The sequence below is a fragment of the Arachis ipaensis genome, chromosome B10 (genome assembly GCF_059453495.1).
Source record: "Arachis ipaensis isolate K30076 ecotype BB chromosome B10, ASM5945349v1, whole genome shotgun sequence".
Classification (NCBI taxonomy): domain Eukaryota; kingdom Viridiplantae; phylum Streptophyta; class Magnoliopsida; order Fabales; family Fabaceae; genus Arachis; species Arachis ipaensis.
The window spans coordinates 84,213,264-84,237,142 of NC_142435.1; the positions used below are offsets into that span (position 1 = coordinate 84,213,264).

At 37.0% G+C, this 23,879-nt stretch overlaps 1 protein-coding gene across 1 annotated transcript; it reads right to left on the minus strand.

The window, feature by feature from the left end:
* Positions 1–13,924: 13,924 nt before the first annotated feature.
* On the minus strand, positions 13,925–15,313 carry LOC148580669 (uncharacterized). Its single transcript, XM_088492273.1, has 3 exons — positions 14,969–15,313; positions 14,492–14,821; positions 13,925–14,395 (listed from the first exon to the last, which is right to left on the minus strand). The coding sequence occupies exons 1-3, from the start codon at positions 15,311–15,313 to the stop codon at positions 13,925–13,927; spliced, it is 1,146 nt and encodes a 381-aa protein (XP_088348399.1).
* Between the last annotated feature and the right edge of the window lie 8,566 nt (positions 15,314–23,879).

A 23,879-nucleotide genomic window follows, 5' to 3' on the forward strand; every position in this document is an offset into this window, starting at 1 on the left:
CCAACCTACAAGGAAGAGAGCTCCCAAGGTCATGGCACGTGTGTAACCTAAAACAGTACTACTATTAGATAGCATACCTTGTTCCTTTATGTACTCTTTTTTCCAACCTTAAGATTTTTTCCTAAAAAGGGTTTTTTTCTATAGGGGGTTTTAATGAGGCATGATAGCAAGGGCTAAGGGTAGTCTAACACCCTTAGTAGCGAATCTATGTAAAGGAATTTCTCATTTATCAATAAAATTCCATTCCTTCTTCAAAAAGTTTCCTATAAAAACGCATTAACTTAAGCTCAACAAGCCGCAAAAATCAATCCCCGACCTAAGATGGCCGGCAAGATGAAGCAATGAGGTACAAGGTAATGTAAAAGTTATATAAACAACTCGTGAAAATCGACGTTAAAATTAAGTCGGAATAAAAACGATGTGTAGAAGTAACTTGACAAAGTCTGACTACCCGAAGTTAGAGCTTGAAAGAAAATCTATACAAACGAACCTAATGCTTAAACTTAGTGGAAAATGGCAATAAAAGTTGTTGAGATATAATCCCCAACTAAATAGCCATAAAAACCTAAATCTAATTAAACAAGTAAAGACCTAACATCAATTAAAAAAAAGGGTCTGTATATTCTAAAGTTTTTTGTAAACAACTTAAAGGTATAGGAAGTTTGTCCAAGAAACTACTGGCTATTACAAAAATAAATTGTTCATCAAAGACCCACAAGTCGGACCATCCAAAAAACAAGGGAAGTAAAAATTACACAAAGCTACAAAGAAGGGCAAAGTAAAGGATTAAGCTCCTCCCTAGTCACTACGTCCTTGCCTCGGGCAGGGGGGAACGGAGAGGGTGAACAGAGACCGGCATAGTAGGAATGGCACCAGGAGGCGAAGGAGGGAGTTCGACATTAACTACCTCGGGGAGAGACTCAAGAGCCTGTGAAGCTTGCCCAACCCCAGTACCTGAAGACTTCAGGTCAGTTTAAGGTTCTTCATCGTCATCCTCAGGGGCTAGGACGATCTTCCCATCAACCACTATGTTGTCCTGGCTAAACAAGGAGAGATCGACCCCGGGGGCAAGGACTTGGACTTGAGCTTTCAGGTTGTTAAACGTTTCGTCCATCCCCTCGACAACAGACTCTTTAAGTGTGGCATATCTCTCTTTTGCCTTCTCCAACTCTTCTTGAAGGTCAAGTTTGTCCCCATATACCTGGGTGTAGCTCCCCTCTGCTATCTTCTTCACCCTCTCCACTATAGTCGTGTCCGCCTCTGCCTTCTTTATCTGAGACCGAGCTTTCTCTAAGTTGAATTTCAGTCCAGCTTTCTCCTCCTCCAACTCCCTCTTTATTTCCTTAACTCTTTCCACCTCAGCTCGGATAGCCACAAGAGATCTGTGAGTGGCACTAAGGGGAGTATTTTGTAATTCCTTGGCCAAAGACGTAGGCACTCTCGCTATTCAAATTCCATTATGGGACATGAGTTGGAAATGGCTCTGAATAGCAACATCATCCATACCAATACGACTATGAGGGAGAATATTTCTCTTAGTCCAAGCAATCTTGTCAAAGCCTTTATCATAAATACTCCCCTCATTGGCAGTTTTTTGCCTTTTAGGAGGGGGATCTGAAGATGAAGGAGAAGGGGGAACAGCTGCACTCTCTGGGGCGGAGTCAGAAGGAATCACCCAAACAGAAAGAGTAGGAATAATCTTCTTCTGAGATGAAGAACCCGAAGTTGGAGACTTCTGCCCGATCTGGTCAGCCTCTGGACGTCATTGAGATTTGCTGGGCTTCTTATCTCAAGAATATCCTTGCATTTTTTCGGGTTTACCTCTACCCCCCATTGAGTGATCATGAAGCATAGGAACTTCCTGACTTCCATCCCAAAAGTGAACTTCGTCGAGTTAAGGCATATTCGGTGCTTCCTTAAGGTGTCCAATATGAGTTTGAGGTTGTTAACGAGCTCCTCACCAGTTTGGGTTTTAGTGAGCATGTCATCGATGTAGACCTCTAGCTTAGTTCTAGAGAGATCTCTAAAGATTTTTGTGACGAGCCTCTGGTACGTGGCTCCTATATTTTTTAACCCGAATGGCATGACCATATAGTAGTACATACATGCTGTCGGGAGTTACAAAGGCAGTTTTCTTCTCGTTAGGCCGGTGTATGAGAATTTGATTGTATTCGGAGTAGGCATCTATGAAGCTGAGGTATTGATGTTGCGAAGTGGCATCGACTAGTTCGTCGATGTTTGGTAGGGGAAAGGCGTCTTTGGAAAGGCTTTGTTCAAGTGCATGTAGTCGACGCACATTTGCCACTTGCTGTTTGCCTTTTTTACTAGTACAACGTTGGCCAACTAGGTCGTGTAAGGGAGTTCTCGGATGAAGCCTACTTCAAGCAGGTCTTTGACTTGTTTTTTGACTTTAGATGCTCGGTCGGGGAACATTTTCCTTCTCCTCGGAGCCACCAGTTTGGCTTTTGGATCCACGGCCAAACGGTGCCCGTATATCATTTCGATGGTGCCGTTGTCGGTCTGGAACTTCATATTAGGAACTTAGTGAAGATGACGACAGATTGACCGTTGATTGTCTTTCTTTCGAGGATGATGTTGTAGGCAGTGCAATCCTTGAGGACCAGAATTGGGAGAGGATGGTTTTCTTCTAGCTTCCAATTTCAATGGTTAATGGTAACACTTTGTGTAAACTCCAGGTAATTAGTAAAAAATTAACAAATAAATTAATTATTGTTTAAAAATTAGAAAATTAAATTTTACCATTTAAAGAAGTAGAACTAATTAAAATATGAATTTTAACACTACTTTTAAAGGTTTTGGCTCAAAATTGGGCCGAAAGGACGGAACCGAACAAACCAGGCCCATAATGAGCCCAAGGCCCAACCCATTTGCCCTTTTATTAGAGAGCTTCATCTCTTTTCTTCCTTCAAATCAATGAAGAATGCTGAAGAACATAAGGGGGATAGGAACCAAGAATAAAACCCTTGGTCCAATTTCAATTCCACTTATCTTTCAATCCGGAGCTCCGATCGCTGCACTGTTTGTGGCCACGCGGCCACAGCGTCGAGCTCTACAAAACCCATGGAACAAAATTTTTGGTAAGTCCCATCTTCTTTCCTAGCTTCTCACATCTCAATTTCAAAATTATTGAGTAAATGTGTTGAGATTTTATGTATTTTTGGTGTTTAGGATCAAATTTGCTTGCGGGAGTTGTCGAGTTTAGTTCACTTGAGCTGTGGGTCAAGTAAGGAACCCATAATTCTTGGTACATTTCCAATTTAGTGAATTCTATATTGATTATAGTGATAATTGTCATATTAGATTGAAATTGGTTATTGATTGGAGTCAAAATTGAGAAATGGGAGCCTGAGCTTAAACTTTGGTGGTAGGAAATTTTGGTTGGAAAAGAATTGGGACTATGGATGGTGAATGCTTGAGGTGTACCGAGATTAAAGAGGAACCAACCAAGGTATGATTTTGGTTTCTCGTAACTAAAATATAATTTAACATGAAAACTTAGGTTATTTGACTATAGGATAGGTTGAATGTTGTGGACTTGTAAACGTTAGAAGTTTTGGTGAAATCTTGAGTTGGTTATGAGCTTGCGATAATGATTGATGAGAAAGATGATTATGAATTGTTGATATATTCATGATGAGTATATGAATATGGTATGATGAAGAAGGTATTGATGTTAAGATTTGTGATGAATGAGATATGATTGAGAATGAATGTGAGATTGATTTATAATGAATTTGAAAATGAAATTGATTTTTGAGCTTTGACCTAGCAAGGATTGTGGTGGCTTACCGCTTGTCCAGTGTCGAGACGTTTGTGGGAATCTTGGTAGTTTACCGCCCGCAGATGGTTGGGATCGAGGTGGTTTACCGCTCATCAGGTAAAAATTGTAGTACTGTACTTCTCACCAGTTTTCAAGAGGACAATGCCCGGGTTAGGTACCGGACATGTCGGGTTGGCTATATAACCGATAGATGAGACTCATAAGCCATAGGGCAGGCATACATCATATGCATATGTGTGTTTTGTTTGATTATACAATAATTGGGCTTGCCTATGTGATTTTTATGCATACCTGCCATACTTGCTACCTGCAATAACTGTAATCTACTTGTGTTTGTCTTTGTCTATTTTGCTTGTCTGTGTGGTTCTACCAGAGTTTTGGAGAATTATGGAGGAAGGGAATAGTTGAGAGTTTTAGTTAGAGTTTAGTTAAGATTTAGAACATTAGATAACTACCCTGCTTAAGTTTTTCCGTTTTTAATCTTTAAGTTTTAAATTTGAGTGTCGAAATTCTAGGATCGGCTTTGGCTTTTCTGGGACCATATATGTTAACTATGTGGGCACCGTTAGCATGTTGAGAACCTTCAATTCTCATTCCATACATATCTTGTGGTTTTCAGATGTAGGACGTGAGGCATCTCACTGAGGTATTCAGGATGCTCTTCGGAAGCGAAGGACTCTACTTTTAGGATTTTCATTTTGGTTTTTGATGCATATGTAACTACATATATATCTCCACTGTATATATTTTATGTTTTGTCCCTCTTAGAGGTTGACTTGGAGAAATAGGTTTTGTATACAGTATTTTGGGTACCTTAGGGCTTCTTATGTATATATATATATATATATATATATATATATATGCTCTGGCCAGTCTTGGCTTCGCAGGCTGAGTCAGAAGATTTGTTATCTATATGTTTGGAACTCTTCTCTTAGGTATCTATACTACTTTGCTCTTATCTTATACAGTTTTCTTTTATCGACGTTAAGAGATATACACTTTTCTGTTTAATACTTTTGTTTAATTTTTCTTCAAGACTCCTAGATATAGACCTTTTTCAACTATATCATATCGATATATTTTACTTTTAGAGGTCGTAATACCTAGTCCCCTTTATTTTATGACTTAAGCATAAGACTCTGTGTGGTAGGGTATTACATTATAGTAATTGGGCAGTTCGTTCTTGTAGAGCCTAAGGGACAGACTAACTATGCTTCTGAGCATACTCTGGGTGTGTGTACATGCTATTTAGAATGTCTGCTTGACATATATAGCATAAATGTTTATGAGCATTACTTTTGAAAATTTGAAATACTAGACCTGAGATATTATGATTGATGGACGCGAGTGATGTGATACAGCTAAGTAAACGGCTGCTGTTGTGCAAGGTACGACTGAAAGCATGGAACAAACAAGCTGGGAATGGTGATGGAGGCAGATATAGACTTGGGGGTAATTGAAATTTTTGAGGGCAAAAACTTTTCTTAGAGGGATAGGATGTAAACTTCGGGTAATTAGAAAATAATTAACAAACAAATTAATAGTTATTTAAAGAAATTAAGAAATTAAATTTTATAGTTTAAAGAAGTAGAACTAATTAAAATATGAATTTTAACACTAATTTTAAAGGTTTTGGCCTAAAATTGGGCCGAATGGGCCGAACCAAACAAATAGGGCCCATAATGGGCCCAAGGCCTAACCCATTTTCCCTTTCATTAGAGAGCTTCAGCTCTTCTCTTTTTTCATCATTAGATAAGGAACCCCTAATTCTTGGTACATTTCTAATCTAGTGAATTCTATATTGATTATAGTGATAATTGTCATATTAGATTGAAATTGGTTATTGGTTGGAGTCAAAATTGAGAAATTGAAGCTTGATCTTGAACTTTGATGGCTGGGAATTTCGGTGGAAAGGAATTGGGACTGTGGATGGTGAATGCTTGAGGTGTTCTGGATTATAGAAGAATCGGACAAGGTATGGTTTCGTTTTCTCGTAATTAAAATATAATGTAACGTGAAAACTTAGGTTAGTTGACCTTAGGATAAGTTGAATGTTGTGGACTTCTTAACGTTAGAAGTTTTGGTAAAATCTTGAGTTGGGTTTGAGCTTGCAATAATGATTGATGAGAATGAGGATTATGAATTGTTGATATATTCATTATGAGTATATGAATTTGGTATTATGAAGAAGGTATTGATGTTAAGATTTCTGATGAACGAGATATGATTGAGAATGAATGTGTGAATGATTTATAATGAATTTGAGAAGGAAATTGATTTTTGAGCTTTGACCTAGCAAAGATCGTGGTGGTTTACCGCTTGTCTTGTGTCGAGACGTATGTAGGGATCGTGGTGGTTTACCGCCTGCGAATGGTGGGGATCGAGGTGGTTTACCGCTCACCAAGTGTGGATCATGGTACTGTACTGCTCACCAGTTTTCAAGTGGACGATGCCCGGGTTAGCTACTGGACATGTCGGGTTGGCTGTATAACCGACAGATCAGACTCATCAGCCATAGGCACACATACATCATATGCATATGTATGTTTTGTTTGATTATGCATTAATTGGCCTTGCCTATGAGATAATTATGCGTACCTGCCATACTTGCTACCTGCAATAATTGTAATATACTTCCGTTTGTCTTTGTCTGTTTTGCTTGTCTATGTGCTTCTAATGAGAAGACTTTTGTGTGGTCTAGAATTTGCAATAAATCCTCGTTGTAAAGTATAGTTTCTAAACCAACAATAGTCCTTTCATACAAAAGTTTTTTTTGTCACTAGTACAAACCCCTATATTTATAAACCGAAGTATTGAACCTCAGGTCGTTCTCCCTAGGAATTGGAATGAAGTGTCTTGTTATTGGTTATGAGGTATGTTTGGGGTTTTTGAGATTTTAGACAAGAAATATAAATGGCAATGAAAGTAAACAAATAACTATGAAAGCTCTTGGCAAGGTTATGAGAATTAGAAGTCCCATCCTAATTATCTTCCTCAATTGTGACCACAAATTGTCCATTGCTACCACTTAGTTAACCTCTAACCATGGAGGAAAGTCAACTGGATGAATCAACCTGATTCCACAAGTCCTAGCTAACTCCCAAGGGAAAGACTAGCGTTAGTGGTATCCAAATCAATTAGCAACTTCTAATTATCAATCAAAAAAGAAATTAGATAACTCAAGCGTCACTAATTACTCCACCTAGGCCAAGAGGAGAGAAAATCTATACTAAAATCCAACCAAGCATTTCATCAAATACTTGGAAGGCACAAAGGAAAAGCATAGTAAATTGATAACAAGAATAGAATCTAACAACAATTGAATGTAAGAAATCAACAACAACAATTAAAGAAAACAAGATCTACATGAATTACCTCAAATTGCATTAAACAAAAATAGAATGAACAAAAGTAGACCTACAAACAAAGTAGAAGAAAGTAATAACCAACAATAGAAGACTGATGAATGTAACAACAAAGAATTAAGAAGAAGAAGTAGAAGAGAGCATGAATAAAAACCTAGATCTAAAAACTAAACCTAATCCTAATCCTAATTCTAGAGAGAAGTGAGCTTCTCTCTCTAAAACAAAACTAAAACCTAGCCTAATCTGTGTGTATGATTCTACATTATGCCTTCCCCTTCATTCCTTGGTCTTTTTAGCCTTTTCCTGCAAAAAACTCAGCTCCAAATGGGGCTAGAAACCCTCCAAAATTGCCAGGCATGTGTTCCTCTTTAAAAATCATGTGTGGTCTTCGGCGCGTACGTGTACAGTACGCGTGCGTGTCTCTGAAGAATTTCGCGATCCACGCATGAGTGCATAGTGCGCGCGCGCGCCCATGGGCTTTTTCCAAATTTTTTGGCTTTTCATGAATTCTCCATTTTGTATGCTTTCCTTTCACTCATTTGATCCCTTCCTGGCCCTTTTTCAACCTGAAATCACTAGCAAACACATCAAGGCACCTAGTGGAATCAAAAGAAGATTAAAACTATCAAATTAAAGGTCTAAAAAGCATATTTTCACATCTAAGCACAAATACGGAGACAATCACAAAATCATGCTATTTCATTGAATAAATGTGAGGAAAGGTTATCAAAATGCTCTAAATTCAACACAAGATAAACCTTACAAAGGGGGTTTATCAGCTTCTACCGGAATTTTGGAGGATTGTGGAGGAAGGTGAATATTTGAGGGTTTTAGTTAGACTTTAGTTAAGATTTAGAACCTTAGAAAACTACCCTGCTTAAGCTTTTCCGTTTTTAATCTTTAAGTTTTAAATCTGAGTGTCGAAGTTTTAAGATCAACTTTGGCTTTCCCTGGACCTTATATGTTAATTATGTGGGCACCATTACCATGCTAAGAACCTCCGGTTCTCATTTCATACATCTCTTGTGGTTTTCAGATGCAAAACGTGAGCATCTCGCTAAGGCATTCTGGAAGCTTTATGAAAGCAAAGGAGTCTACTTTTGGGATTTTGATTCTGGTTTGTGATGCATATGTAAATACTTATATATCTCTAATGTATATATTTTATGTTTTGTCCCTCTTAGAGGTTGACTTAGAGAAACAGGTTTTGTAAACAGTATTTTGGGTACTTTGGGGCTTCTTATGTATATATATATATATATATATATATATATGATATGGCCAGTCTTGGCTTCACAGGATGAGTCAGAAGCTTTGTTATCTATATCTTTGGAACTCTTCTCTTAGGTATCTATACTACTTTGCTCTTATCTTATACGGTTTACTTTTATCGACATCAAGAGATATGCACTTTTCTGTTTAAGGCTTTTGTTTAACTTTTCTTTTAGGCTCCTAAATATAAACCCCTTTTAACTATATCTTATCTATATATTTTACTTTTAGAGGTTGTAGTACGTGGCCACCTATGTTTTATTACTTAAGCATAAGACTCTGTGTGATAGTGTGTTACACTATGGAACCGTCCAGTTTGAGGAAGTTGTCTCTGAGTCCGGTCACACCATTGCGGTGGCTTTGCAGATTTTCGTTTCGGAGACCTAGCTTATCGAAGGCTCCTCTAAAGAGGCTGTTGGAATTATCTGCGATGTTGACCAATACTCTTTTCACTAGTTCGGTTCTGACCCTTGCCGAGATAACAACTGGGGCGTCTTCCACCGAGGTGCCGTGTTGGCAGTCATCGGGGGAGAACGTGATCACCGCTAGAACTAAAGAGGTTGGGGCTTGATTTTTTCAGGCTAGAACTTTGAGATCCTTTTTTAATGCTGATTTTGAATTTTCCGTTCCGGTGCGTTCTCTCCGGTAACCATGTTTACTATTATGGTGGGGTTAGTTTTCAGACTTTCTTGGGGTGCTTATCATATCATCCTTGGGTTGCGTCCTTCATGTTTTGGTGATCTTTCTCTTTTTGGGGTTGCGTTCTTTCAGTTGTCACCCCTTCGAAAGGATGCCTCGTTCTGCTATTTGGTGATAATTTCTGTGATAGGGGAGGGTAGGGGAAATAGATTTGAAGTGTTCTTTCGGGGTATCTTTCAGTGGTAGGTTGCTATGAGGTGCCGTGTTGCTGTTTAATGGTTAGCTTACCTCTTCGTCGTTTATGTATTATCTCGCAATATTTTGGATTTCATGCATAGTTCAGACTGGCTTGTTGGTGAGGTGCTTCCGGAAGTCTTCGTTCATGAGGCCATTGGTTAGACAGAGACTGGCTACCAAGTCTATGAGTCCATCGACCGTTAGGTACTCATTGTTGAATCTGTCGAGGTATTTTCTGATAGATTCGTCTTATCTTTGAGTGATTCCGAGTAGCCTGATCAGATGTTTTACTTTGATAATCCTAGTGGTTAACTGGGCCATAAACTTCCTGGAAACGTTGTCAAAACTGGCTATGGATCCATTGGGGAGGGCATTGAACCATTTAAACGCGGGACCGGCTAGGGTTAATGAAAAGGCCCTCCATCGGACCGCATCAACGGCTCCTTCCAAGTTCATCCTGGCCTCGAAGCCTGTTAGGTGTTCCTGTGAGTCTTTGGTGCCATCATACTTTATGTCTGTGGGTTTGTCAAAACCTTTTTGGAGTTCGACTTTCAGAATTTTCTCGGTGAATGGGGTGGCTCCCATTATCACATGATCACTTCGTGTTTGCTTGACATCCCAATGGTGTCTTCGATCGTCCTCGTTGCGTCGGCGTTTCAGATCCTTGGAGATGCTGCAGTTGCGTCGTTTCCCATGTCATTCTTTGGATGACCTGTCATTTCTGGTCTCACGATTCGATCAGTCTCTGGAGGATGCTTAACATGCATATTCCGGATGATATCGCGCTTTGGACGTGAATCGGTCCTCGAGATTTTACACTCTAAGGTAGAGCTCTTGGATTATCTGGTTTGCTTTTTCTCCTAGGTCGTCGGGCGCTCGGGCTTTAGTGGGATGCCGGTTGTCCTCCTTCTGTTGCCACTGGGCCAGGATTGGTTGAAGGTGCACGGTGCTGGTTATCCTCCCATGGGTGGGAGCCCTAAGTTTGGGTTTTGGGCTTCACGGGTTTGAGTTGTGGTGATGGCTTAAGGATTGCTCCTCGAGATTCTCTCTCATGCTACCATGACTTGGCAATCCTCACAGACAGCGCCAATGTACTAGAATTCTATGGTACGGGTAGTGAAATCGATCGGGGACTTGCAAGTCGAGACGGTTGTCGGATCGTCTGATTGGAGCAGCGGGGGTGGTACCTGCAAAGACACTCCGACGCCCAAGTAAAAATAGATCTAAAAAGTATATGCGAGTGGAATGACTAACGTACCTGAAGGAGCCTTTGACTCTCTTTTTATATAGCTTAGGATAGTTATCTTATCTTATCTATTAAGATAAAAAGAAGATTTGATTTTGAATATTGGTTAACAATTGTAGGGTTGGTTTGGACCGCAAGGGGGTCGAGGCCCAGGTGATCGGATCAAAAGTTGCTTTAAGTTGGGAGACCTAGGAACTGGGTCTGTAACAATAACCCATCAATTTAATAAATCAAAGTAGAATTTAATGTATAAATATATTTTATTTAATTTATTTTTAATATATATTTTATATTTTAAAATATATAATTAATTTTACGTACACATTACATGGTTGATATATATATTATTGGAGAACAAAAATATAAACATATATTTAATTTTTACATTATAGAAAAAGTATTTCACTTCGCTATTTATTAATTTTTGAAATACTTACCAAACAAAAGCAAGCACCTAATTTTATAAACTTTTTATGTTGTGAGTGTATGATAGTACAGTCAAACTCTTTTAATAATCAAAATTAAATCTATATAAATAATTATGAAAGTGACATTATGAGTCTAATGTTAATAATATTTTATCAAGAAATAACTCTTCTCCGCTCATAATATTTGTCAATTTTAAAATTTATAAATTAGTCATTAAAATTTTAAAATTATGAGTGATTATTAAATTATTTATCAACATATAAACTTTTATCTAATAGATACTTTATTATCTAATATTGCGTTACTTATTTTGTTTATAATTTTTTAAAAGATAAAATTAAAAAATAATTTGTTAATATTATTTAATTAGCTAGCATCACCTTTAAAATTTGATAAGCTTGTTATTCTAACACATAGCGTAGCCTCTTATTCTAATAAACGCAGTGAAATTTATATGAAAATAAAATTGTTTGCATTTATCAATAAGTATAGTATAACATTTTTTTTTTCCAAATAACAAACGCTTAATTGTTTTTTTTTTCAAAGATAAATATTATTTTATTAATATAAAATAAAAGTGTTTCCATAAGGAAGTACAAAAGAATTGGGCATTTTCATTTATCACCAACTGTGACTGAAAGACTAAGAGCTTAAAGAAGAGTAAAGTAAGAGTAAAGAAAATTATCAGCATCTATCAGGTATGGCTCACGAGTTCACGCACTAAATTGCTGGCTTCTTTCACTATCTCTAGTGCCGGGCTTATTACCTTCTCAAAAACACACCGATTCCTCGCTTTCCAAGTGCTCCAACACAGCGCCGCTATGAGGAGGGTCTTTTGTCTACCGTCGAATTTAGCCGCTGCCCAGGATAAGACTCGTTGCCACCAATTGAAAAATGTCTCTTCTTCTCTCATCCATAGGTCAGGGGTTATTAAGCTTAGGCTCCATATTATTGAAGATAGGGGGCATTGGAACAAAGCATGAGAAATTGATTCGGTCTTCAACATGCATCTTGGACAAGTGGCAGGAGTGGATGCGAACCGACTGTGAACTTGTTGCAACACCGGAAGCTTTTCATGAAGACTTTTCCATAGAAAAATCTTAATTTTATGTGGTAATTTCAACTCCCAAATGCTATTCCAGACTCTGTTGTGTATGTTTTGGGGCCTCAATGAAGTAGGAGAATGAAAGAATCTATAAGCAATTTTGTATCCTGATCCAACTTCATATATACCAGATTTTGTCCAGCACTAATTAACTTCATCCTCTTCCTCTGTTGGTTTGATTGAAAAACTTTTATTGCATATATCAACTGAAAAGATCGACTCAATCAGATTTCTATTCCATCTTCTATCAGGATTTAGTAACGCACTAATGTAATACACTTGCAGATTTGGCAGGATTGTGAGTGCATTTTGAGGGACATTAAGGGGCACTGGTGGTGGGAGCCAAGGGTCATGGAAGATGCGAACATTAGTGCCAGAGCCTATTTTCCATACCAAGCCTTTTTCGATCACCTTGCGTCCTTCAAGAACACTTCTCCAGCCCACGACGGTACGCTTCCTATCTCTGCATGTAGGAAATCTGTATATCTGAAATATTTAGCTTTGAGCATTCTTGATAGAGTAGAATTAGGGTATTTCATTAGGCGCCAACATTGCTTGCCCAATAAAGCCAAATTTTGCGCCCTTAGGTCCTTGATCCCCAGCCCTCCATCTTTCTTCGGTCTCGTCATTGTGTCCCATTTAATCCAAATCATTCTTCGTTCTGCGCCTTTTTGACCCCACCAAAATTGCGAGAGCATGCTATGAATCTCAGTCAACAGCGTGTCCGGGAGCTTGAAACAAGAGAGTGTATAAATAGGAATCGCCTCCCCCACCGCTCTCAATAGCGTGTGCCTGCCACCTGATGACAATAGACTTCTTTTCCAACCCATAATCCTCTTCTGAACTTTATCCTTGATAGCTCCAAAGGTTGCTTTCTTTGATTTTTGAACTATAGAGGGCAATCCCAGGTATTTGTCTTGTTCTCCGATATGTTCAATATTTAATGTCTGAGCAACTGCTAGTCTTGTGTTCTGAGGTGTGTTGTGACTGAAAAAGATAGCCGACTTATTCAAATTGAATTTTTGCCCACTGAAACCCTCATAGATCTCTAGCAATTTTAGAATACTTTGGCTTGTATTAGGTGTGCTCTTACAAAAAAGGATTGAATCATCAGCAAACAAAAGGTGATTAACTGTTTGGCATCTCCGATTAACTTGAACTCCTTGAATTAATCTGTTTTGCTCTGCCTTGTGTAGCAAGAAGGAAAGCCCTTCTGCACAAAAAAGAAAGAGATATGGAGATAGGGGGTCACCCTGTCAGATGCCCCTATTTGTCCTAAAATAGCCAAAAGGTTAACCTTCCACAATGACAGAGTAAGAAACAGTCGTTACCAATTCCTTAGTCCAGTTAATCCATTTAGCATCAAAGCGCAGCTTATCCATAATATACTATAAAAGATGCCATTCAACCCTATCATAAGCCTTGCTCATGTCTAGTTTAATAGCCATCTCATGCTCTGCCCCACTTCTCTTATTTTTCAAATAGTGCATACATTCGTGGGCAATTAGAATATTATCTGAAATGAGTCTATCTTTGAGAAACGCACTCTGATTTGGGCTTATAATTTTATTCATAATACCTTGTAATCAGTGCACCATAACTTTAGAAATAATTTTATACATAACTGAAGACAAACTGATCGGTCGTACCTGAGTCATGTCACTGGCATCTGGCACCTTTGGAATCAAACAAATTTGAGTATGATTGAAGCTTTTTAGAATTCTGCCACTGTGAAAGAAACTTCTCACTGCCTTAAAAACGTTACCTCCAACTATATCCCAGAAAAAGTGAAAAAACTTAGTTGTAAACCCACCATCACCAGGAGCACTCTAAGCATGAACACTAAATGTAGCTCTTTTGACCTCGCCCATAGTTACTGGCCTTTGGAGCCTACGGTTCATGGAAGCTGTAACCTTAGGCTCCAAATCCTCTAAGTATGGATTCGGATCAACCGAACAAGAAGAAGTAAAAATATCGCAAAAGTAGTCTTCAGCTACCTTTGCAATATCCTCAGGTTTCGATACAATCTCATTGTCTCTCCCCACTAATCTCCAAATTATGTTCCTTCGCATCCTTGATTGAAATTTCTGGTGAAAGAATCTAGTGTTTTGAACTCCTTCTTTTAGCCAATTGACTCTAGATTTTTCTCGCCAATATCTCTCTTCTTTCAAATATGCCAGCTCTAACTTCTCCTCCAAACTGGTAACCTCCTCTCCCCCATTGATTCCAACCACCCGCAACTCCTCTAGTTTAGCTTGAAAGTCCTCAATTTCTTTCTGGGAGTTTGCTTTGTGAGTTTTCTGCCATTTAACTAGTTTCTGTCTACAAATTTTTAACTTTTGGGCCAAGGAGAACATAGCCGAGCCTACAACTTCCATTCTCTATACTTCACTAACAATTCTCTTGACATCCTCTTCTCCACACCAACGTTCCTGGTATTTAAACCGCCTTTTACTATGCCAGGATTGAGGTTCGGTTTCAATCGAAATTGGAGCATGATCCGAGCCTGACTTTGTGAGCCTGTGCACCACTGCATTCGGAAACTTCAACTTCCATTCCATCCCAACTAAATAGCGGTCAAGCCTCTCCTTCAGCAAATCCTCTCCTTGTCTTCGATTTGTCCACGTGAAAGGGCGCCCCACCATTCCAATATCCACTAATTCGTTACTGTCAATAAAATTAGTGAATGTTGCAATGGTGGTTGCTAATTTTTGGCCTCCACTATCCTTTTCCGCTTGGCTTGTTATAGCATTAAAATCGCCTGCTATTACCACTTTTTCTTCCAGGTGTTAGCTCATTGTTCTAAGCTCCTCAAACTGTAAGGATCGAATTTATTCCGAACAACTCAAATGGACACCAATGAACACCCATACCTCACTGCTTCCAACTTCCTTAATTTCGGCTGCCACAAAGAATTCTCCACTGCTAATAATTTGAACACTGATGCTGTCCTTCCAAGCTAGCACAAGTCCTCCTGCCACTCCTGCCGGGTTAACAATATGCCAGTTTTCGTAGCCGCATACCTGAAGTTTTGCTTCCACCTGTCGAGATTGGTTCTTTGTTTCACTTATAAACACAATCTCGGGGGAGTGGGATTTACAGATCCCTTTTAAGGGGGTCTCCCCAAACCCCGACAATTCCAAACTATAGTTCTCATGGCGCCTTGGGTGCCATTTGTAGGCTGGCACCCTCCACCATCTGTTCAACTGTATTTTCATCCTCTGTTCTTGATTTCTTTGTAGATCATTCAGCTATACCACTCATCAACCTTTTTTTGGGTTCACTTTTAGTATCTGACTCTGCAGCACCTTGTCTTGCTAATCTTTTCCACTTCCTACCTTTCTCTGTGGTGAGACACTGTCCAATAGCGAATTGCATAAGCTTCCCTTCATCCTCCTTGGTATTGGACTGACCAGCTATGATAACCTCCATGCATTCTGTTCTAGAATTGGCTGATTGAGGTGACTCAGGTGCTGCCCTGTTATCAGTGTCTTGTGGTTTTAAACTTTGTTTCCTTTCTTGCATTGACATCCCTGCAAATTCTTCCAATAAGCAGTTTAAGACCGGTTTTTTCTTACGTTGAGTGGCCTTATTCTGGTTTTGGGTTGAGTTGTTGAATGTTCTTTCTCCTTCAGAGTAGATTCGCGTTCCCACTTGGCTGGCTTTAACCCATTCGCCAATGTCATCCTCTTTTACCATATCACTCTCTGTGTCCTTCAGCTGATCATGGCAGTTTTTCATCTCGTGCCCCAATTTTGCGCAATAGGTACAGAACTTTCCAAGTCTCTCATAGCGCAGTGCCACTGCTACCTCCTTTTTATTAGGTCCTGCCACTATTAACTGATCTCTCACTTGCCTGGCAGCATCAATATTAATTTTGGTCTTCACAATCCTAGTTTCTCTGCCTCGCATCTGAAATTTACCTAACTCCAGCACTGTGCCCAATTTCTCTCCCAATTTACGTCCAACTTCGAGGGTTTTAAACGATTCTGGCAAACCCCAAAATTGAACCTAAACTGAAAAATTGGAAATAATCTCTTCATCACAGTTTTGATCTTCCTTCCATCTCTTGACATGGAGCACATAATCTTTGAATAGCCATGGAGAACCACGTTCAATACGCAAGACATCCACTTCTTCATTAAAAAAGAATTGGAAGGAATTATCCCCTTTGTCATTCACGCTAAATCCTTCCGGGTTTCCCCATATAGCCTTTAAAGCATTCCCCATGGTTCCAATTGAGAAGGTTTTTGAAGCAAAGAGTCTCCCATAGAGACTATTGGAGCAAACGTTAATACCTTCTGATATGTCTGCCTCTTCCAATAGAATCACATTCCTACCTCCTTTCCGGTTGTCTTCCTCGGTCCGGTCTTCATCCCTCGTTGTCTCAGCCATACAGATTACGTAGACTTGTATTGAAATTTAATTGACGTTGATAATGTAGCCTTCACGGCAGTAGAAACTCCGTTAAGAAACCCTAACAGAGCACTAAGAAACCCTAACAGAGCACTACTTTTTTTTTATTATTCGATTAATTTTCTTTAGTTAATCATAGTTAGCTACAAAAACTTAATTGTTTAAAAATGTTTGTCTAACAATGTTACATCAAAATAGGTATTTTCTTTAATACGATGATAAATTCATAAGCATCAATATGATTAAACGTAGACAAATTAAAACACAACATGTGAATTATATTTTTTACATCAGTATTTAATTTTTTAAATATATATCATATCATTACTTTTACTAAAATATTTTTGTAATTTAATAAAAACAAAAATTTTTTATTTAATTTTACAAAAAAACTTAAATATTTTTTTATGTTGGACAAAACTACTTTTTTAAATTGGTCAAAATTTAAAATTCAACTAACTTTAATTTTATCTTTTAAAGGTTAAATAATTTAAAAACAAAATAAAAACACATCTAAAAAATAAAAAAATAAAAAAAATTGTTCATCTTCTCTCTAGGTTTAGTGTTCTTAGTCTCCTCTCTCCTCTTCCTTCTCTTCTCTCTGTCAAGTAGAATGGACCCGGTTCAGGAAGAATTTGTCAGAGCAAATTGGAGAAGATTCAAATAGTCAGAGCGGTAAATCGGCGTCGGCGTCGGGATCGAAGTCGAGAATTCCAACAAAGGCAGGGATGCTGGAATCGATCTCAGAGACGATGCAGCCTTCAACCTCGACGGATGCGGATGCGACTTGCTGAACGACAACTTGTACTGAATGCGAAGATACTACGACTACTTATGCATTTCCTGACCTGAAGAAGACATGGCAGCAATACATCAAACCTGGAGACAGAGAAGCAGGAGACGCGATCAAGCTAGGAAGCCCGAAGTAGGAGACGCGAGTAAAAAGGCTACGCAGCGAAATTGGTGACGAAAAGCAAGCAATGCAGCATTGAAAGTGGTGTAGCAAAGTAGTGATGCTACTTGTGTTCTGCTCCAACAAGGAAGAGGGTTTCTTTTTCTTCTTTAACGGAGAGAAGAGAAGAAAAAGAAAATAGGAGATGAAGAACACTAAATCTTATAGAAACAATTTTTTTTTCATTTTCTAGATGTGTTTTTTATTTTTTTAAATTATTTAAAATTTAAAATATAAAATTAAAGTTAATTAAATTTTAAATTTTAACATGTTTAAAAGAGTAGTTTTGTCCGACATAAAAAAATATTTAATTTTTTTGTAAAATTATTTAAAAAATATTTTTTGGTTTTATTAAGTTATAAATGTATTTTTATAAAAATAATAATATGATATATATTTTAAAAAATAATTAAATATTGACAAAAAAAATATAATTTACGTAGTGTGTTTTAATTTGTCCAAATTTTTATGGTACCGATACATATAAATTTATCACCATACCAAAGCAAACACCATAGATAAATTGAATTGAAAGAATTATAAAGTAATAAATATTATATACATTAAACAATTGTGTAGTATAATTCTAGACATATTTGATATAGGATCATGTTGAATTCAATTCAAATTAGCAATGTTCTTAGTATAGTTGTATATATGATCTCTCGGAAAGTAATTTGGCTATCTCTACCTGTTTGAGAAGTGTGGGATTGGTGCACCCTCGAAGGGAAGGGGGGACTTGGATCCCACTACATTAAAACGTGACTTGCACTGATTAAGGATACAAACAAACAGAAATTTGGCAACAATTTTCATATTTAATTTGCCGGACAAATAACAAATCCCGAATTGGTATTTCAACATGTCTCCATAATTTTTTGGGAATGATTCTTTGTACTTTTGCCACCATTAACGTTTCCCACGTGCATTTCAACTCATTTAATTTGTCGCTAACGTGCGTGATAAAATGTAAGATTTAGCTAACACGTATTTTAGAATATATGATAAAATTATTAATTATTTTTTTAAAAACCAAAATGTAAAGTTGAAGTTTTTTATATTTAGTAAAATAAAATATTTAAAATTTTTTATTATTAACAATCTTAATACTTTTTAATATATATTAACTAAATCCTAAAATATATTCAAAATTTTAAACACTTCATAAGAAGTTTGTTTTTTTTTTTTATTTTATAGATAATATTTATTGCCACTATGAGTAATTCATTTCTTTTCGGTGAAAAAATTCTTTAGCTAATCAATTAGCAATAAATTCATTTTCATTAATAAGAATTAAAAATCAAACGATATAATTAGAAGATGAGATAATCACATTTTATCATTGTACATAATCTCATCGTATTATTATCACACCACGATATAATTTTTTAATAGTGAACAGTCAATTAATTTTTTTTGTTGATCCCGTTTGAGTTTGCCTATGAATTTTTACTGCTTTGTCGGAGTTAACACGAGCAATCCTTATTTTCATAAAAAGTCGTGTCCATGACGACTAATTCCAAGTATAGATCAACGCAACTATGGCATCCAATGTTGCCACCGGGAGAGGAGGACAGAGAAGGAATCTAGAAGAAGAGGAGGCTGTCATCACAATATAGCATGGGGAGAGGACATTTAGGAAAGAATTGAAAGATGTTCCAAAAGCCTGACGGGTAGCCTGTTTGTAAATCGACTATTTTTAGGAGAAATCATGGAGAGAGCGATGCAAGCAGTATCGAGACAGCCAAAAAGGTTTAGAGTAACAAATCATGGAAAGGTAACCTTTTTTTTAATTTTTCTTTGATGATGAGATAAATGTGGCTAAAGTTGAAAAAGGTAGTTTATGGTTATTTAAAATATTCATTCTAAACTTGAAAGAGATGAAGGGAAAAAGATCAAATAACAAAGACTAGTTTTTGTTATGTACCAATCTAGGTTCAGTTTTGGAGGCTATGATAAACTCCATTTGTAGAGTTTATCTTGTATTGACTTTAGGGGATTTTATGACCTTTTACCCACATTTATCCAATGAAATAGCATGCTTTCATGATTGTCTCCTAATTTGTGTTTAAGAGTGAAAACATGCTTTCTAGGTCTTAAAATAGCTAAATTTAATTTGCCTTGATTCCATTAGATGCCTTGATATATTTGTTAAGTGATTTCATATTTAGGAGGCAAAGATTGGATCAAGGGAATGAAGGAAAAACATGTAAAAATGGAGAACTCATGAAGAAATGAAGGAATCACAAAAGCTGTCAAGCCGACCTCTTCGCACTTAATCGATCATAACTTGAGCTACAGAGGTCCAAATGATGCGGTTTCAGTTGCGTTGGAAAGCTAACATCAGAGGCTTCGAAATGATATAAAATTTTCCATATTTGCACTGTGCATAGGGGCGCGCACACGCACGGTACGCGTCCGCATCGATGGGTGCAGATGGTTCACTTAATGCAACTCGTGGCCAGCAATTTTAGAAGCCTTGTGGGCCCAATCCAACTCATTTCTGATGCTATTTAAGCCAAGAATTGAAGGAGAATTAACATACTTTTGATCATTAGTCATATTTTAAGCTTTAGTAGTAGTTAGTGTTAGTTTCTAGAGAGAGAAGCTCTCACTTCTCTCTAGAATTAGGATTAGGTTTTAGATCTAGATCTAGTTCTTCTTCTCTCTTCTAATTTTCCTTTTCTCTCCTTAATTGTTCCCTTGTAGTTGTAGAATTCTTCTTCTCTTGTAATTTTCTTGTATTGTTAGTTGTAGTTTATGAACTTTCTTTTGTAGATCTACATTTCTTCTTCAATGCAATTAGTAAGTTCTTTGTTGTTTCATAATTGTTTTCCTTTTCTATTGTTGATCTCTTGCTATTCTAGTTAGATCTCTCTTTAATTCTTGCAATTCATGTTGTTTACTTTTATTTCCTTTTATATGTTTGATGAAATGCTTCTTTTAATTGTTGTTAGATTTTGCTCTTGTTGTTGATTTACTATGCTTTCATTTTATGCCTTCCAAGTGTTTGATAAAATGCTTGGTTGGATTTTAGAGTAGAATTTTATGCTCTTGGATTGGGAAGGTAACTTAGGAACCCTTGAGTTACTAATGTCCAAGTGATTGACGATTGGGAGCCATTAACTCTAGATCTCACTAATTGATTTGGTGGAGAACTAGGACTTATGGACTTGGATTGATATAGCTCACTTGACTTTCCTCTACTATTAGTTAGGGATTGACTTAGTGGGATTGATCCTTGCCAATTCTCATGTTGTGGTTAGTGATAAGGATAGAGATCCTTGACCACCAACCTTGCCAAGACCTTTGTTAGTTGTTAGTTTATTTTCCTTGCCATTTATCTTTCATGTCTCTTATCCCAAAAACCCCAAAACAAACCTCATAACCAATAACAAGACACTTTATTGCAATTCCTAGGGAGAACGACCCGAGGTTCCAATACTTCGGTTTATAATTTTAGGGATTTGTTTTAGTGACAAACAAAATTTTTGTATGAAAGGATTAGTGTTGGTTTAGAAACTATATTGCAACGAGAATCCATTTGTGAATTCTAAACTACGCAAAAGTCTTCTCATCAGGCTACCAGAACGTTACAAAACTAAAGAGTTGGGGAGGAAGATAAGGAGTGCGATGGGAGGAGGGGAGGTCTTAGATGCTAATTTATTTCAGCTTAGGAGAAAGGAGAAAGAAGAATAGAATTATCAAAGCTCAGATCAACCTCGACATATCAAAACCTCTGAGGAGGTTCACCTTGATAGCATGTCTGATGCATCTGCATCTTCGTTGTTTTTTTCTCTTCTATTTCAATTGATTTACTAAAAATTCTTGTTAAATAAGCAATGATTTTAAGGTTAAAATGAATATTATTTTGATTAGTTGAATTTCATTGATTACAGGAAATGTTAGAGGGAAAGTAGTAAGAAATAGAGAAAAAAAAGAGGATAGAAAGCAACCAGCAGGAAGCTCTCTGTGACAAGTAGAATGCTCTCTATGATGAACAGAAAACTCTCTAGAAACATAGAGCAAAGGACGTGCAACGTGGGTTTCACTACGTAACACGTTGGGAATAAAGGGGACCCGTGCGTACGCATGTAGCATGCGTACGCACAACAAATAGACATTTGACGTGGGTTTCACCATGTACAACGTGAAGAGGCAACAATTGAGCAAGTTTAAGGCCACGTACAATACAGCATCCTTCACGTGGTACGTGGGCTTCACAAAGAACGAATCAATACAAGCTTAGACTTCACGTGGCACGTAGAACGCTTTCTGTGGGACGTGGCATCAAGTTCACCTTCCAGGGCTTCAAACAAAGCTATCCTATCTCCAATTCTACAACCTTTAGATGATTAATCAAAAGTCCACCAATGATGGCATTAATTGAGGATTGCAAACAATTAAGGAAGAGATCTTTACAGAGAAGAAAACAATTATGAAAGAGATTTAATTTTACTTTAGTTTTGATTCCGTTTTAAGTTTGAAATTTGAATTTGTTTATAGGGTTAGTATATAAGGGAAGAGGACACTGAGCTCTCATCTTCTTCGGCAGTTTTTACTTCCAATAATTAAGAATTTTCTCTGAAAAATATGAGGAACTAATTCTCCTTGCTTAAGGTTAGGAGTTTTGTTAATTCCATAGATTAATACATTAGCTTTTCGACCTTTGATTTAGGCATTAATTTCTTCTTAAGAAAAGATTTTCGTTCTTCATCTTAAAGGGTTTGAATGTGTTGGAAAATAATTATTCTTTGACTTGAATTCTTTTAACCTCTTAAAAAAGTTGATTAATTGAATTAAGCTTGAAAACAAATTCTCACAATTCTAAAGTTTTGAAACTAGACTTGATAAGTGACATCGAATAACTAGGGGAAATCCTTATGAATTGTGTGGTTTGTGAATTAGTAAAAGTACTTAACTCTTTTCTTAAATAATTGACTACGGGATTTGTGATTAAATAGGTTAAAGAGAATTTGAATCACCAAGGGATTAGGGTTTGATTACTAATGATTTGCCAAAAAAGTATCTTTGCATGATCAAGATGGAAAGTGAAAATTTTTTGTCCTAAAGTTTTAACATATCTAAAATTTTAACTCTTTTAATCACATTACCTTTCAACACTCATTGTTTGCTTTTGTTTACTTGCTATTTATGCTTAAAGTTTTCTGAAATCCTAAATTGATTGTTTGACTAGATTAATCAGTTGACTATTGTTTGCTTAATCCGTTAATCCTCATGGGATCGACACTCACTCACGGTGAGTTATTACTTGATACGACCCAGTGCACTTGTCAGTGTTTTGTGGTTTGTAAAATTTGCATCAAGTTTTTGGCCGTTCCTGGGCATTAATCATGGTTAACAAACTACCAATTAGTTGATTAACTAGATTAGACTTTTTTAGTTTTTTTATTTACTGTTTTTGTTTTATTACCCCCTGGGAATTCCCTTTGCCATTATGAAGGGAGTTTCAATTTGATTTTTCTTGTTGTTTTTGTAGATGCAAAACAATAGGGATAAAAAACCTCTTCAATATGATCTTGAAATTGAAAGAACTCTTTGGAGACAAAGAAAACAAGATAGAAATCAAAGAGTTAAAAAACATATTGAAAAGGCAGTAGAAGAAGAGCTTGAATCCAACATGGCAGAGAAGTGCATTTGTATGTTTTGGTTGAGTATGCATTGTTTTGGTTTGCTTAACTCTGCTTATTTGTTACTTGTTCTACTTGTGCTACCTATGTTTTTCTTGTTTGATTTGTATGTGTATACCTTTGAGAGACCCTATCTTGGTAGAAGAGTGATGAGGGTTGTTCTACCAGTGATTCGTAGGTTTGGAGGAGACAGAAGGTCTAGAATTAGACTAGGGCTAGAATCCCTTAGTTAAATTACCGATATTATTAATTTAGAATAAATTTTTAAGATTAATTTGAGTGTCGGAGTTCTAGGATTGCCTCTGGCTTTTCCGAAAACTTATACATTATCTATGTGGGTACCATTACCAAGCTAAAAACCCCCGGTTCCAATTCTATACATATTTCTGCTATTTTTCAGATGCGGGTCGAGAGGCACCTCATTGAGCATTTGGAGTATAAAATCCTGTAAATTAATAAATAACTAACTAATAAATTAATTATGAGTCAATGATACTATGAAATTAAATTTTATAATTTGGAGGAGTAAAAATATTTAGAATGAGGATTGAAACATTAATTTTAAAGATTTTGGCACAAAATTAGGCCAACGGACCAAAACGGTTGAACCGGACCCAATTGGGCCCAAGCCCATAAATTCAAGCCATACTAAAGCATTTCATTCAGCCTTCTTCTCCATTTCTTTCTTCAATTCACGTTGCAAAGAGAGAAGGAAAGCTCATGGAACCCTAACCTTCACCTCTAAAATTCAATCGCCCATAACTT

Excerpts from the sequence above, each read along its gene's own strand:
- LOC148580669 (XM_088492273.1), bottom strand. The coding sequence starts at position 15,313 with ATGAAAATACAGTTGAACAGATGGTGGAGGGTGCCAGCCTACAAATGG. Across the intron at positions 14,822-14,968 it reads AGGAAGTTGGAAGCAGTGAG|GATAGTGGAGGCCAAAAATT; the intron begins GTATGGGTGTTC and ends CAAGCGGAAAAG. Across the intron at positions 14,396-14,491 it reads AAGAGGATGTCAAGAGAATT|AAAACTCACAAAGCAAACTC; the intron begins GTTAGTGAAGTA and ends GTTAAATGGCAG.